Source organism: Pagrus major, chromosome 18 (genome assembly GCF_040436345.1).
Source record: "Pagrus major chromosome 18, Pma_NU_1.0".
Classification (NCBI taxonomy): Eukaryota; Metazoa; Chordata; class Actinopteri; order Spariformes; family Sparidae; genus Pagrus; species Pagrus major.
Genome location: NC_133232.1, coordinates 4519148 through 4535906, shown reverse-complemented (window position 1 = coordinate 4535906; position 16759 = coordinate 4519148). Strand labels below are relative to the sequence as shown.

The 16759-nt window shown below is 46.3% G+C and overlaps 1 protein-coding gene across 2 annotated transcripts; it reads left to right on the top strand.

Annotated features, from left to right (window-relative positions):
• The first annotated feature begins 548 nt into the window (after positions 1-548).
• On the top strand, positions 549-16638 carry tbc1d9b (TBC1 domain family member 9b). 2 transcript variants are annotated; one of them, XM_073486727.1, is made up of 23 exons: positions 549-774; positions 3095-3205; positions 3283-3401; positions 3481-3712; positions 3994-4252; positions 4669-4876; positions 5265-5462; positions 5708-5845; positions 6710-6860; positions 6941-7155; positions 7274-7391; positions 7567-7769; positions 8624-8706; positions 9280-9409; positions 9501-9599; positions 9729-9797; positions 10220-10460; positions 10854-10919; positions 11053-11121; positions 11574-11627; positions 13235-13279; positions 13859-13956; positions 14496-16638. In XM_073486727.1, the coding sequence occupies exons 1-23, from the start codon at positions 657-659 to the stop codon at positions 15099-15101; spliced, it is 3630 nt and encodes a 1209-aa protein (XP_073342828.1). In that variant the 5' UTR covers positions 549-656; the 3' UTR covers positions 15102-16638. The 2 variants fall into 2 exon arrangements, with proteins under 2 accessions (XP_073342828.1, XP_073342829.1); XM_073486728.1 differs by lacking the exon at positions 11574-11627.
• The last annotated feature ends 121 nt before the right edge of the window (positions 16639-16759 follow it).

Below are 16759 nucleotides of genomic sequence, written 5' to 3'. Positions count from 1 at the left end.
TACATCAAGTGTCTGAGGCGGTCAGAATATTAGGAACCCCTCGGTCAGTACGACAACATCGATAACTGAAGTTAAAATATAAAAGTGAATGAAGTCGATGAGTTAACGAACACTTGAGAGGAACAACAGGTGAGTCAGTGCACAGGTGGACGCACAATGTGTGTGTGTGTGTGCATGTCATACAAACACTAACAACAACACAACACTGGAGCTAATAATAAAACAATGATGTAGTGTAAATGATAATAAAGCACAATCATACAAAATAATAATAGAACAATAACTCAGATTAAAGAAGCGATCATTAGTGAAGAGAATAAAACGTTTAATATTTAAACAGATTTAAATGATTTCAGTCTGAAGATCCTGAAACAAAATCTGTTTATGTTTTTTATATTGTCAACACACAGAAGCTTCCTCTCTATAATTTAATAAATATAATAAACTTTATTTCCACATTAAAACATTTAACACACACAGCATGCGCAGAGGGCGTGTCTTGACACGTCAGATCCGGAAGTGATGTGCAGTCAGCAGACCGAGTGAAAACAACAACAGCAGCTCCGTGTTTGTCTGAATTAGACGGAGCCGCCCGGTGATACTCGGTCCTTCTCCCGGTGTTTCCCCGGCACAGGGTGAGCAGGGAGCGGGCAGACATGTGGATCAACCCGGAGGAGGTGCTGCTGGCCGGGGCGCTGTGGGTCTCCGAGCGGGCCAACCCGTTCTTCATCCTGCAGAGGAGGAGAGGACACGGCCGCGGGGGAGGACTGTCCGGTGAGTGCAGGCTGTCTGAGGTCCGGGTCTGGTTCAGTCCTGGTCCAGTCCAGTCTGAGTCTATGTGAGACAACGGCAGTCCACTAGAGTCCGGTTTGATCCCCGGTCTGGTTTAGTCCTGGTTTAGTCCTGGTCCGGTTTAGCCCTGGTCTGGTTGAGTCCTGGTCCGGTTTAGTCCTGGTCTGGTTTAGCCCTGGTCTGGTTTAGCCCTGGTCTGGTTTAGTCCCGGTCAGGTTTAGTCCCGGTCAGGTTTATGCCTGGTCCGGTTTATCCCTTGTCCGGTTTAGTCCTGGTCTGGTTTATCCCCGGTCTTGTTTAGTCCTAGTCCGGTTAGGCCCTGGTCTATTTTAGCCCTGGTCCAGTTAGGCCCAGATCCGGTTTGGCCCTGTTCAGGTTTAGCCCTGGGCCGGTTTGGTCCTGGGCCGGTTAATCCTGGTCCTGGTTTAGTCTGAGTCTATGTGAGACAGCGTCAGTCCACTACAGTCCGGTTCAGTCCTCTTCAGTCTGCCCGGATGGGTTAGGGTTAGGGTTATTGATCAGTTTCTTGATTTAATCAACATAGAGATAATTATAACATTAATAATCTGGATGGATCTGGATCAGAAGAACATTCTGGTATCAGAAACCGTCCAAAGCTGTAAAGATTCGTCAATTAATCGATCAAGATCAGCAGCTATCTTGATCATGGATTGATAACTGAAGATGTGTTGCTTTGCTGTTTTATTTTGAATTATTATTAATTATTATTTCTGAATATTTTTGTATTTTAATGTTTGAAGACTTTACACCAACAATTAATCAATTAAGCAGATAATCAATAATGGAATCAGTTACGAGTTGCAGGTAGAAATTAACAATTAAAATTTACAAACTGGTTTACAGACCACCATTAATAGTACTCTATTACTTCTACAATTACCACATTACAATTGATTATCATAACACAACAGATTTTTAAAGTTTCAGATGCTGCTGACTGACACTGAATGCATCACACATAGTTCATATTGTTGTTTTATTAGATTTAGAGTCCGGATCCTGGAGTCCTGGAGTCCTGGAGTTCAGATTCTGGGGTGGTGAGTCCTGGAGTCCAGAACCTGGAATCCTGGAGTCCAGATCCTGGGGTCCTGGAATCCAGATCCTTGTGTCCTGGAGTCCAGAACCTGGAGTCCTGGAGAGTTACTGAGTCTCAGAGCAGCTGCTCTGTGTTTTTACTCTCCAGGTGTGTCAGCCGGTGAACGTCTGCAGTCTCAAGGAATCATTTTAAATTGTTCATTCTTTTAATGTTGTCACAACGATACTTCCTCCATGTCATCAGCTGGATCTGTTAATAAGTTTGATCAGAGAAAGAATCAGTACAGACAGAGCAGAGCTGTGACATCATCACACGTTAAAATGGACACTTAAACAAGTTTTTAAAATTTTAAGACGCCTGATTTTTTAGCCGTTCAGAGCTGAAACATTGATCCATGAATCACTCAGTCGACTGACAGGAAAATTGTCACCTGGTGTCAGTTTGTCTAAATGTGGCGGTGAGTTTTTTTTTCAGTTCAGTCATTTTATAATCCCAGATGGAAAACTTCATTTGCAGTCAAGGGCACAAGATAAAAATACGCAATTACAAAAGTACAAAAATGTTTCCTGTACATTGAATATAAACAGGACAACAAAACAATCTCTCACATTCTGTATGTGCAGATTAAGCAGGTTATTGCACAGGGAACAAAGGAGTTGTTACTCCTATTGCACTTGAACCAGGGAAATCTAAATCTCCAACCTGAGGGAAGAGTTTCAAACTGAGAGTAAAGGTTCTGGTGTGTGCAGTCTAATGTAGACCTGGACTTGCGGAGAACCTGCTGGTCAAAGATAGTCGTCAGGGGGGTCTGCAGGACACCTGTCATCTTACCAGCCACCTTCACAATGTGGCTCAGGTGGGCCTGGTCCCTGATGTTCAGGTTACCAGCAGTGTGATTTGTTATTGTATTGATTGGTTCTGATCCTCTGATCACAGGTGAGCCAGCAGCTGATCTGAGGTCATGTGACATGTTGTGACACGTCATTGTCCACCTGCTGTGCTTTGAACTTTATAAACGTCCTTAGTTCAGATCCATCAGAGAGAGACGAGCTGATGAAGAGTTTCACTTTGATGAGGATTCAGTTGGACTGAAAAACCCTCAACCCGAACAACTAATGTCTGCAGGCCTCCTGGTTCACCTGCCTGTCTGTCTTCAGGTCTCCTGGTTCACCTGTCTGTCTGTCTTTCTGTCTGTCTGCAGGTCTCCTGGTTTACCTGTCTGTCTGTCTTTCTGTCTGTCTGCAGGTCTCCTGGTTGGGACTCTGGATGTGGTTCTGGACTCCAGTGCTCGAGTGGCTCCTTACAGGATCCTGCTGCAGACGGCGGACTCTCAGATCTACTGGAACATTGCTTGTGGTGAGACAGCTGGACTAGGAGCACTGGGATTGGCTGAATGGTTGTTTGTTGTTTGTTGACCCAGCTCTGTCTTGCAGGCTCATCCAGGAAGGAGATCACAGAGCACTGGGATTGGCTGGAGTCCAACCTGCTGCAGACCATCTCCATCTTTGACAATGATGAAGACGTCACCACCTTCGTCAAAGGAAAGATTTCTGTATGTCACTTCCTGTATGACCGACCAGTTGTCTTGTTTTGTGTGTGATCCTGTCAGTGAGTGATGTCACTTCCTGCAGGGCATCATTGCAGAGGAGAACCGGCTGAAGCAGGGGGAGGAGCAGGAGGAGGATTGTGGGAAGTTTCGGGAGGCGGAGCTGAAGATGAGGAGGCTGTTTGGGATGCCAGATGAAGAGAAGCTGGTGAATTATTATTCCTGCAGCTACTGGAAGGGCCGAGTGCCGCGGCAGGGCTGGCTCTACCTGTCCGTCAACCACCTGTGCTTCTACTCCTTCCTGCTGGGCAAGGAGGGTACGACAGGCCAATCACAGACAAGTGTCTAATGATGTCATATACAGTCTGTGAGCTTTAAGAGTAACTTAACATCTTGTTTTGGTTTAAACACACACTGAAGGAGCTTCTTCTGTAGTTAACATAAACAGTGACTTTACATGTAATTTACTCTCCTTGTTAACTAGTTTATGGTTTATTACTCTTCATGCTTTAAAACAAATTGATTTTGAAACAAGACAGCACAATCAGCCCATTCTGTTATGTTTATATTTACATTCATATATGTATTCAACCTTCAGTGACCCTGGTGGTGCAGTGGACGGAGGTGACCCAGCTGGAAAAGAACGCCACCCTGGTGTTTCCAGAGAGCGTTCGTGTCAGCACGCGTCACACAGAACATTTCTTCTCCATGTTCCTTAACATCAACGACACCTTCAAGCTGATGGAGCAACTCGCCAACATTGCCATGCGCCAGCTACTTGACAATGAGGCGTTTGCTGCCGACCGCTCGCTGCCCAAACCCTGCAAAACACTCAAGAACGTCTCTGCACTCAAGAGGTCTCACTCTGTTCAGTAACCATGTGCCTGATATGAAGCTGACAGGGTTTCATCTGATCAGACTGAGTGTTGAACAAATAAAAAACTCTTGATCTTGTTTGTAACACCAAATCACTACAAAGCTAAATTTACAGTGTGATACCAAGTGGGCATACAGTTCATACATGTGCAAAACAGAGCGCAGTGTTCTCATACATATATATATACATACATACATACATACATACATACATACATACATACATACATTTAGTATTAAGTAAGTAATACGCATAGACAAAATTTGTTTATCAACAGTCATGCTGTCTATGATGCACCTGAGCCATCAAACTAAATGTCGCTGTGTCTCAGCCTGGACCACTATGCCACTGACCTTTGATCTGATCAGCTGTTTCCTTACCATGTCGTTGCTGCAGGGATTTTGACGCACGGGCAAAGAACGAGCGATACCGGACGATGTTCCGGCTGACACAGGATGAGCGTCTGGACGGACACACAGACTGCACGCTGTGGACGCCGTTTGCTAAGATGCATGTGGTTGGGCAGCTGTTCATCTCCAACAATTACATCTGTTTTAACAGCAGAGAAGAAGACCTGTGTCAGCTCATCATCCCACTCAGAGAGGTAAACAAGCTGTTAAAGAATCCAGGTCAGTTTTCAGAGTCTACAGTGGGCAGTTCAGGGGGCCCTCTGCAACCCACACCATGAGCATTTACCATCAGAGAGGCACTGTAGATGGAACCCTAACCCTAACCCTAATTATTTCTGCTAAATGCAATGCGAATATTGAACCAGCCCCTGTATGGCGCTTAGCCTTGTATTTATGTCTTTTAAAAGTCATGTTGTTTGTTGATGATTTGTCTTGATGTGATGTATGCTGAACCCAAAACAAAGTTCTGTTGTGTAAAGCATGTAAACCAAGCTAATACATGACATGTTAGGATTGTATTTCTTACACAGTTCTTACACTGTATTACACAGTGATTTTTACCCAGCATCCCCTGCTCCTCAGGTTTCAATTGTGGAAAAGGCGGACAGCAGCAGCGTCCTGCCGTGTCCTGTCTCCATCAGCACCAAGAACAAGATGAACTTCCTGTTCGCCAACCTCAAAGACAGAGACTTCCTGGTCCAACGCATTTCAGACTTCCTGCAGCGAACGCCTGACAGCTCATGGGGTGACACCAGCCCACTGTCTCCAATTGGTCACTCGGTGCGTCATTCAGATACAGGTTCTGATCTGCTTGGATCAGAAGTTGTTACTGAAGTCTAAAAGTGTGTAGTAATACTGCTATCATGTTTCTCAGAGGTGTAACAGTTGTAAGGTGAGCTCACAATGTTGAGGCCAGCTCAGCTGCTGAATGTCTGCTGGGTCAGGCAGTTTTAAATGACAGGAAGTGGAATCCTGCAGAGGTAAACTTTCATTTCTATTGTTGAAATGTGTGTTTGTGTCCTCAGGCATCCTCCAGTGCCTCATCTGCAGGGTCAGAGTCCGTCCACAGGGGTCGTCAGTACCACCCAGGTCTACCAACAGCTAGCCAGGGTCTGCTGCAGCTCTACCACTGCAACGCACCAGAAGACCTGGGACCCAAAGCTGTGAGTTATAGAGAACTGTTAACATTTCTGATAAGTGCTGGCATCATCAGATACTGAGGAGTACCTCCAGATACCTAGGAGTACCATTAGATTCCGAGGAGGACCGTCAGATTCCAAGCATTACTGTTAGACTCTGAGGAATACTGGTAGATTCCAAGGAGTACCGTTAGATTTCCATGAGCCCCGTTAGATTCTGAGTACCGCTAGATTCCAAGGAATACCATTAAAATACGATGAGCTCCTTCTGGTAACGAGGAGTACCTTTAAATACCGAAGATTACCAGTAGCTTCTGAGTAGTACCACTAGATTCTGCGGAGTAAAACTAGATTCCGAAGAGTACCGCTAGATTCCAAAGAGTACCACTAGATTCCAAGTAGTACTGCTAGATTCTGAGGAGTACCTTCTGATTACGAGGAGTACTGTGAGATTTTGAGTACTGCTAAATTCAAAGTAGCAGCATTAGATACCGAGGAGTACCATTAGATTTTGCGGCGTAAAACTAGATTCCGAGGAGTAAAACTAGATTCTGAGGAGTACTCCTAGATTCCAAGGACTACCGCTAGATTCAAAGTAGTACCTCAGATTCTGAGGAGTACCTTCTGATTATGAGGAGTACCTTCTGATTACGAGGAGTACCGTGAGATTTTGAGTACTGCTAAATTCAAAGTAGTACCATTAGATACCGAGGAGTACCATTAGATTCTAGGGAGTATTGTCCCAGCATACACTGATTGACAAAGCATGTTGATGTGTGAGATGAAGCTACAGTTCAATGCTGTGTCAGAATGTGTAAGTAAATCCTCCCTCACCTCCCTCCTCCTCTCCCTCCATCCTGCCTCACCTTCTCACTCCCCCTTCTGCAGATGAAAGAGAAGATGAAAGAGGAGGCTTGGAACATCCATTTCTCAGAGTTCGGTCGAGGTGTCTGCATGTACCGAACCTCCAGAACCAGAGAACTCATCCTTAATGGGATCCCAGAGCGCCTGAGAGGAGAGCTGTGGCTGCTGTTCTCAGGTAACTGTTCATTCATTCATACCACACGTAATCTGAACTTTGATGTATTCACCTGTTCATCTGTCCATCTATCTGTATAGGAGCGCAGAACGAAATGGCGACGCACCCTGGTTACTATGGTGACCTGGTGGAGCAAGCCATGGGGATGTGTTCATTGGCCACTGAGGAAATTGAGCGCGACCTTCACCGCTCGATGCCTGAGCATCGAGCATTCCAGAACGAAACAGGCATCGCTGCGCTGCGCCGTGTCCTCACCAGCTACGCCCACCGCAACCCTGGCATCGGATACTGTCAGGTAAATATAACTTACTTAATATTAAATAAGTGTAATGCATAATAATACTTGATAATATAAAATAATAATAGCGTATTAATACAAACTGACACGTATTCTGCCGTTCTCCCCTTTCCAGGCAATGAACATTGTCACCTCCGTCCTGTTGCTCTACTGTCCAGAGGAGGAAGCCTTCTGGCTGTTGGTGGCGCTTTGTGAGCGGATGTTGCCTGACTACTACAACACCCGAGTCGTAGGTCTGTAACTACACCGTGGTCTGTTATTTTCTGTACATGTTCTCACATAAATGAATATCTGGTTTACCGGAGAGTTAAAGCTGTACAACGAGAAGCCAAGTGATAAGTGTAGACTGCTGTAGATGCAGCCACTGAGGGGCACTCTCCCAGTCTGATGTAGTTTTTGTCCCTGCAGGTGCTCTGGTGGATCAGGGGGTGTTTGAGGACCTGACCCGAGCCTTCCTCCCCCTGCTGTATGAACACATGCAGGAGCTGGGAGTTATCTCCACCATCAGCCTCTCCTGGTTCCTCACACTCTTCCTGTCTGTGATGCCCTTCGACAGTGCCGTCCTATTGGTTGATTGCTTCTTCTACGAGGGCATCAAGGTCATCTTCCAGGTCAGAGTCACTGCGCCTTACCGACTGTTAACTGACTGTTCTTGTGTACATCCATGGTACCATACAATACGGATGGAGAAATAAGAAGCACAGTTTGAACTGTTTGAAGGAGATCACATTGCAAGTGGAAAATGGAATGAGAACAATAGAAACAACGGAATAGGGTATATGATAGTAGTGTATGTTAATATAAATTCTCATTGCCAGTGGAAATGTCCATTGTTCAGTGTTATTACACGGCTCTATTGAATGCTGCCCTCTGATTGGTCCATCGCTGCGTTCTACGGTCCGTTATTTCTGTATAATGACCGTCGTCAAGTATAACAGACCGTTGCTAGGGACGGCGCTCTGATCCGTCCTGGCAACATATAGCAACATAAGCAAGACAGCTGGACTTTGAACGCGTTACACCAACCACAGCATAAGAAGCACCGCTGTCCAGCTCCTCTCTCAGGCCGGCCTTGAAAGTGAAAGTGAAAACTTTACCGACCAATCCTCGTCGCTGCTGAATTATTGTGGGTGATTATTTATTATTTATTTTACTCGTAAGCCGTGTAATAAGCAGGATAATGTATAGTTAGTCAGTTGTTATGTAGAAATAAACCCCTTCAGGTTGTATGGAACCATACAACTGGTTTATTTCTCCATAACAACCTCCGAACTATACATTATCCCTTACTTAGCATCCAGAGCTAGTGTACCCTTTACAGTCTACAATGTTATTTAGTGTCCACTGTTAGAAAAGCTGTATTAGAAAATGTCAGTGGGCATCACACAGCACAGTCAGCAGTCTTCACCTCTGACCTCTAACACCTGTAACTTGACTACTTCCTGTTGGAAAAATCTATCTGCAGGTGGCGCTGGCAGTGCTTCACGACAACATGGACGCTCTCCTGTCCTGCAGTGACGAGGGGGAAGCAATGACAATCCTGGGCAGGTAGGAGTCCAGACTGGGGAAGTAGAGGTCCCGACTGGGCAGGTAGAACTCCAGAGTGGCCAGGTAGAGGTCCGGCCTGGGGGGGTAGGAGTCCAGACTGGCCAGGTAGAGGTCTGGACTGGGGAGGTAGAGGTCCAGACTGGTCAGGTAGAGGTCCAGACTGTGCAGGTAGAGGTCCGACTGTGCAGGTAGAGGTCAGGACTGTGCAGGTAGAGGTCAGGACTGTGCAGGTAGAGGTCCAGACTGTGCAGGTAGAGGTCCGACTGTGCAGGTAGAGGTCTGGACTGGGGAGGTAGAGGTCCAGACTGGTCAGGTAGAGGTCCAGACTGTGCAGGTAGAGGTCCGACTGTGCAGGTAGAGGTCCAGACTGTGCAGGTAGAGGTCCGACTGTGCAGGTAGAGGTCAGGACTGGGGAGGTAGAGGTCCAGACTGTGCAGGTAGAGGTCCGACTGTGCAGGTAGAGGTCAGGACTGGGGAGGTAGAGGTCCAGACTGGTCAGGTAGAGGTTCAGACTGGGCAGCTAGGAATGGAGTCTACTTAATGAATGTGTGTGTGTGTGTGTGTGTGTGTCAGGTACCTGGATAATGTTGTGAATAAACAGACAGTGGCTCCGCCCATCCCTCACCTCCATGCCCTGCTAACGAGTGGGGATGACCCTCCACCAGAGATCGACATCTTCGACCTCATCAAGTCGTCCTATGAGGTCAGATGACTCAGTGACACAGTGTAATTCCTGCTGCAATTCCTGGATCTGTTTTTGAGGTAATCTCAATCTCTCCTTCTTCTCTGAGCAGAAGTTTGGCACCTTGCGCGCTGATGTCATCGAGCAGATGAGGTTCAAGCAGAGGTTAAAGGTCATCCAGTCGCTGGAGGACACAGCCAAGAGGAGTGTGGTGGGTGTTATTAGGGTACTCCTGCCTAATGCTAACATGCCAATGTAGACATGAAGCAGTGTTAAAGGTGTGTGTGTGTGTGTGTGTGTGTGTGTGTGTGTGTGTGTGTGTGTGTGTGTGCGCGCGCAGGTTAGAGCAATGATGACGGAGTCGGCCTTCAGTATCGAGGAGCTGGAGGAGCTGTACTGTCTCTTTAAGGTCAGAACAAACTGTTTTTAAAAAAGTTCAGATATATAACAACTCATGACCAAAACGTGTTTCTGAGACGTCAAACGTTTCATTACATTTGCTACGGTCGAATGAATCATGATTATAACATTATAATCAGATGAGAATAATCAGGAATCACAGGAGGGACTCGTTTACAGCTGCAGGTGAAGTTGTGTTGAACTGAAGTGTTGCTACACTAAACTCAACTGTGATAGAGCAGCCAATCAGACTGAACATTCACTGCTACGTTCACAGTTCACTGCTAACCTGAGTCTGATGTTGGCACACCTGACTCTGTGCAGTTTGGGTTGGAGGTTTTGATTTGTGTAGGTGCTGTGAGCTGTGACCTGCTGACAATAAATCAAAAAAGGGTGTACTGACAGTGTGACCTCTCTTCATCTTTGCTTCAGTCCAAACACATGACGAGCTGTTATTGGGGCTCCAGCAGCTCTGCAGCTGAGCGTCATGATCCCAGCCTGCCGTACCTGGAGCAGTACCGCATCGACCCGGTTCAGTTTACCCAGCTGTTCACCGCGCTCGCTCCCTGGGTCTGTGGAGGCCACACTACGACACTGTCAGCCCGCCTTTTCAGACTCCTGGACCAGAACCAGGATGGACTCGTCAATTTCAAAGAGTTCATCACTGGACTCAGTGAGTGCAGACACAGGAGCTCTGAGTTAAAGGTTCAGTGTGTAGGATTTAAATATAATATAATATTCAGGAGAATGTTTTCATTAGTGTGTAATCAGTGTTACCTCAGAATGAGTCTTTGATATCTACAGTCCACCATGTTTCTACAGGAGCCCAGAGCAGACAAACCAAACACTGACTCTACAGAGGGACGTTCATGTTTTTAGTGTTTTTAGTGATCATCTTAGGGTAGGGTGAGATGAGGGGTATTTAGTTGGTTGCAATCTGCAACATCACAGATAGATGTGACTAAATCTACACACTGGACCTTTAAACTTCCAGGTACTCAGACATTTATCTCAGATGTTGGTCTGTGTTGGTTTCCTCTCAGTTTGTTGTGTTGTGTGTCTATAGGTGGGATGTATCATGGAGACATGACGGAGAAACTTAAACTGCTGTACAAGCTCCACCTCCCACCAGGTAACAGTCACGTTGGTATTTCTGTGAAACATACTGACCCAACTGAGCTGCAGTTTGTGTATTCATGTATTCATCTGTTCATCTGTTTATTTATTTATGTGTTTGTTTGTTTGTTTGTTTGTTTGTGTTGCAGCTCTGTGTCCTGAGGAGGCAGAGTCTGCTCTGGAGGCAGCCCATTTCTTCACTGAGGACGTACCAAGAGGTAATCACTGATAAATACTGTAAACTCCTGACTTACTGCAGTATTTCTACTGCAAGTTATACCTGCTGACAGGTGAGCTCTGTGTTTAGAGTTTGTTTTGCACTTCAGGGCACAATAACTGGGTTTTCTGTGGATAACATGATCAACAGACTCTGAAACAGCTGATAGTAAAATAAAATAAAGTGACTCCAGATAATTAACAGAGCAGAACAAATGTCTGATATAAAACTGTCAGCAGCGACTCAGCAGGTTTATGGAAACATCCTGTCCATGTGAAATATCATGAATCTGTTTGATTTGCATGAAAAACCTCATTAACAGATTTTCAATGATTTCTTTCTCACTCACACGCACCTGATCTCTTCTTGTTCTTGTTCTTGTTCTTGTTCTTGTTCTTGTTCTTGTTCTTGTTCTTGTTCTTCTTGTTCTTCTTCTGTGACGTTTCCTTCCAGAATCTTCCTTCCTGTCTGATCTGGACATTTCGGGGCAGCAGGAAGTGACATCAGGTTTGTGTCTTTGTGGTTTGAGGAAACCTGCTGTTGCCCTGCACTCTTACACCTAAGCTGTCAGACATGTTGTTGCTCTGGCCCCGCCCACAGCCAGTGATGTCACAGCAGCTGTTTCTCACCTGGACCATGCTGCAGCAGCTGCTCTTTGTTCAGTTTGTGTGTGAAGCCTCAATCACTCACTGCAGCATCACATACTGTAACAACTCCCGCAAACCGTTTCAGAGGCAGGTTGGAGTTCGACAGTGAGCACCTGGTGGCTGGGACCACACCTTTGGGGCGTCTGACTTGCGGGTCCACCACCTGTAAGGCTGGATGTAGGGCAGCAGGCAGGCCTATCAAAACTGGTTGTATGTGGAACATAACATCTCTGGTGGGAAAGAAGCCAGAGTTAATGCAGGCCGCCTCAGAACAGCTGGATAGCAGAGTTCTGAGATGTCTACCTGGTCCTAAACTCTCTGAGCGAAAGGCTCCTGGTGAGTCTCAGGGTACTAATGAACCTGCAGGATGACCGCTGCTGTGTTGGAGAAGATGAGAAGGTCAATGAGAGCAAGGTTCTTCTTTTTAGACACTCTCTGGAATCCTGGTCCTGGAGGGCTGTCTTCAGCTCACACCTTCTCCATCCTGGGGAAGTTTAGGGACATGAAACCTGAGTGTTCATCACTGCCTTACCAATCAGCTACCAGAGGACCTGCTGGATTCCTCTCAGGCTGGTTTTAACAAGAAAGGCTGAAATGAAAGAGAGGCTGAGATGGAGCCGGCTCCATCTGGCTCCAGGTGTTTAACCTGTATTGTGACATCACTATGGGGGCGTGGCCAGGAGTGCAACATGCTGAAGATCTGAACAGGAAAAGTCCTGATGTCACTTTAATGCTGTGTTCAGAGCAAACACGACACAAATTATTCGCTCAACTATATTACATACACAGTCAATGATAAGACGCAATTAGACGCGAAAATTCGCACCAAGCGAGAAATCGCATGAGGTGAAAATATTGAACACAAGCAACATTTTAGCGTGATGTTGTGTCGCAAAAGCCTGTTGGGGTTGACACTGACATGACATTCACGTCTCTGATGTCTGGACATCATTAAGAATGTATAAACCTGCAATCAAACTCACAGGTCAGGGTTTGTTCTGGACACAGAATAACAATTTAACACTTTTCTACAAAGTCAACTTCATGTTTTTAACAAACTCTGTCACCGTTATCTGATCAATATTTGATGATGATTATGAAGATGGTGAAGGTGATGGTGATGTGATGATGATGATGATGATGATGATGATGATGATGATGATGGTGGTGATGAAGATGATGATGATGATGATGGTGGTGGTGGTGGTGGTGGTGATGGTGATGGTGATGATGGTGGTGGTGGTGATGATGATGATGGTGATGATGGTGGTGGTGGTGATGATGATGGTGATGATGGTGATGGTGATGGTGATGATGGTGATGATGGTGGTGATGATAATGGTGATGATGATGATGGTGATGGTGAGGATGATAATGGTGATGATGGTGATGGTGATGATGATCATGATGATGTGATGGTGATGATGATGATGAAGATGATAGAGATGATTTCCTGTCTGTGTGCAGGTGACGAGGGGAAGGATGGAGGTGGAGACAGCGAGGAGAAGAAAGGTAAATGTGTACAGGAGATGGTTTGGTTTTATTAAACACTTCAAGGAGCAAACAAAATCACTTTTTCACTTGATAACCACAAATAAGATGTCCGCGACCCGACCCCGGATAAGTGGAAGAAGATGAATGAATGAATAAACCACAAATAACAACGACATCAGTATCAACACCAACACCAACAACAACACAAAGAGTGTTCCCCCCCCAACAGCCCATACAGGTGTGAAAGTGTCCATCATCCGATAATATGCTCCAAAAACTGTCAGCAACTCCAAAAACCATCAGCAAGGTCCAAAAACCATGATGGACCCCCAACAACTGTCAGTGACCTGCACAAACCATGAATGACCTCCACAAACCACCAACGACCTCCACAAACCACCAACAACCTCCACAAACCACCAACAACCTCCACAAACCATGAACGACCTCCACAAACCATGAACGACCTCCACAAACCATTACTGTGCAAACAAATTATCTAGCTTTGTATATCTATGGATCAGACTGTAGTTACTGTTTATCTTCAGTGTGGCTCTGGCCTCTCAGCTGTGACCTCTCACCTGTGTGTTGTTTCAGATGAGAAGGTGAAGGACTACAGGTACTACCTGAGGATGTGGGCCAAAGAGAAGGAACCCAAGACAGAGACCATCAAAGACCTGCCCAGGATGAACCAGGTGAGGACGAGACCAGGTCCAGATTCAGGTCCAGGTTCAGGTCCAGGTTAAGGTTCAGGTTTGACATTTTTGACCTGTCTGTCTCTCTTACCTGTCTGTCTCTGACCTGTGTGTCTCTCTGACCTGTCTGTCACTGACCTGCCTGTCTCTCTGACCTGTCTGTCTCTGACCTGTCTGTCTCTCTGTAGGAGCAGTTCATTGACCTGTCTGTCTCTGACCTGTCTGTCTCTCTGTAGGAGCAGTTCATTGACCTGTCTGTCTCTGACCTGTCTGTCTCTCTGTAGGAGCAGTTCATTGACCTGTCTGTCTCTCTGTAGGAGCAGTTCATTGACATGTCTGTCTCTGACCTGTCTGTCTCTCTGTAGGAGCAGTTAATTGACCTGTCAGTCTCTGACCTGTCTGTCTCTGACCTGTCTGTCTCTCTGTAGGAGCAGTTAATTGACCTGTCAGTCTCTGACCTGTCTGTCTCTGACCTGTCTGTCTCTCTGTAGGAGCAGTTCATTGACCTGTCTGTCTCTGACTTGTCTGTCTCTCTGTAGGAGCAGTTCATTGACTTGTGTAAGACTCTGTACAACATGTTCAGTGAGGAGCCTCTTGAGCAGCAGCTCTATCACTCCATCGCCACCGTCGCCAGCTTGCTACTGAGAATTGGAGAGGTTGGTAAGAAGTTTAACAACGGGAGTAAGAAGAGCGATTCTGCTGCTGTTCAGGCCCCGCCCCCTGACCCTCAGAGGGAGGAGGGGTTTGGTGAGGGCAGGTCGGATGAGTCTCAGGTATGTCAGGCGCTCGCTGACGCTCAGCTGGAGCCAGCAGCTCCTCCGACGTCTGACGAGGAAACTAAAGATGACACGTCGGTGTCGTCGTACTCTGTTGTGAGCTCCGGATCGCTGCAGTGTGAGGACATCGCCGACGACACCGTGCTGATCGGTGGTGGTGAGCAGAGGCGCGGCAGTGTGCTGGATGTTGATTGGTCGATCACCTTCGAGCAGGTGCTGGCGTCGCTCCTGACAGAGCCGCCGCTCGTCGACTACTTCGAGAGGAAGAGGGACATCCAGATCAAGATGGCCGTCTGTAAGGCCCAGCGGGCGGTGGAGCGTCAGACAAGCTCCACCTCCGACCATGAACTCTCTCAGCATTCCGTCTGACTCACCTCCACCTGTCCACCTGACTCACCTCCACCTGACTCCCCTCCACATGCCCACCTGACTCACCTCCACCTGTCCACCTGACTCACCTCCACCTGACTCCCCTCCACCTGCCCACCTGACTCACCTCCACCTTTTCTACCTGACTCCCCTCCACCTGCCCACCTGACTCACCTCCACCTGTCCACTTGACTCACCTCCACCCGTCTACCTGTCTCACCTCCACCTGACTCACCTCCACCTGTCCACCTGACTCACCTCCACCTTTTCTACCTGACTCCCCTCCACCTGCCCACCTGACTCACCTCCACCTGTCCACTTGACTCACCTCCACCCGTCTACCTGTCTCACCTCCACCTGTCCACCTGACTCACTGCCACCTGTCTACCTGACTCGCCTCCACCTCTCTACCTGAGTCACCTCCACCTATCTGACTGACTCACCTTCACCTGTCCACCTGACTCACCTCCACCTGTCTATCTGACTCGACTCCACCTGTCTACCTGACTCACCTCCACCTGTCCGTCTGACTCCCCTCCACCTGTCCAACTGACTCACCTCCACCTGTCTCACCTCTACCTTTTCTACCTGACTCACCTCCACCTTACTCTCCTCCACCTGTCGACTTGACTCACCTCCACCTGTCCACCTTGTATACAGGTATATGAGATGCTGCTGAGAGATATCAGGGTCACGTTTATAATCTATAAATTACAAACTATCAGATCGGCTCATGACACTGACTGCAGCATTTCAGGAAGAATCAGAGACATTTCTGATAATGATGAGTTGGATCAATAGGTGGATCAGTAGGTGGATCAATAGGTGGATCAACAGGTGGATCAATATGTGTATTAGCTGGTTTCTCTGCAGGTTCGATGTATGATCTGCAGGATCACCTAGACTGAGAACAAACAAACGAGCAAGTTAAGCAGGTAAACAGTTTCTGACTGAACTACGGAAGCCACAAAGACCCAACAAGTGTTTTTATTATTTTTACATGTCAAGTTAAAAAACAAAATTATCTTCATGAAATCAATGATTTCTGTGTTTGATTGAGTCCTAAAGATCATTTTCTTAAAGTAAGTGAAAGAATCTGAGAATTCAGAAAACGTCAACATGTTTTATGTCTTTAAGAAAAAGACTGAAGCAGAAACCTGTGAGCAGGTGACCCTGTGAGCAGGTTAAGAAAATGAAAGTGTATGGACTGAGACTGAAGCGTTCTCTGTAGAAGATAAAAGTAAAAGTGTTTTACAACTCAGATATATTAACTGTATATTAATCATGTGTTACCTGAGTAAACCGTTTCACTCAGGTGAGTTCACACCTGAATACTTTTATTTTGACGTCACTGAAGCCTTGTGTGTGCCTGTTTCTGATGACATCACTCCTGTTTACTTCCTGTTGAAACGGTGATATCAGAGCTCTCTCTGTTGTCTTCACTGTGTTAATTCACCAGTCTGCTTTTAAAATCCATTTTATTGATCAGTTATTGATCTGTACTCTGTTGTCTAATAAATACTGAAGAAAAAATCCACATTTCTTCTTCTGTGGTGTTTATTGAGTTATGAATATGAATGAAAGTCAAACTTTACTTTCTGTTTCAGATGTTTAACTCATACTCTTAAATTAATTATTATGTTATATATTTTTCGATT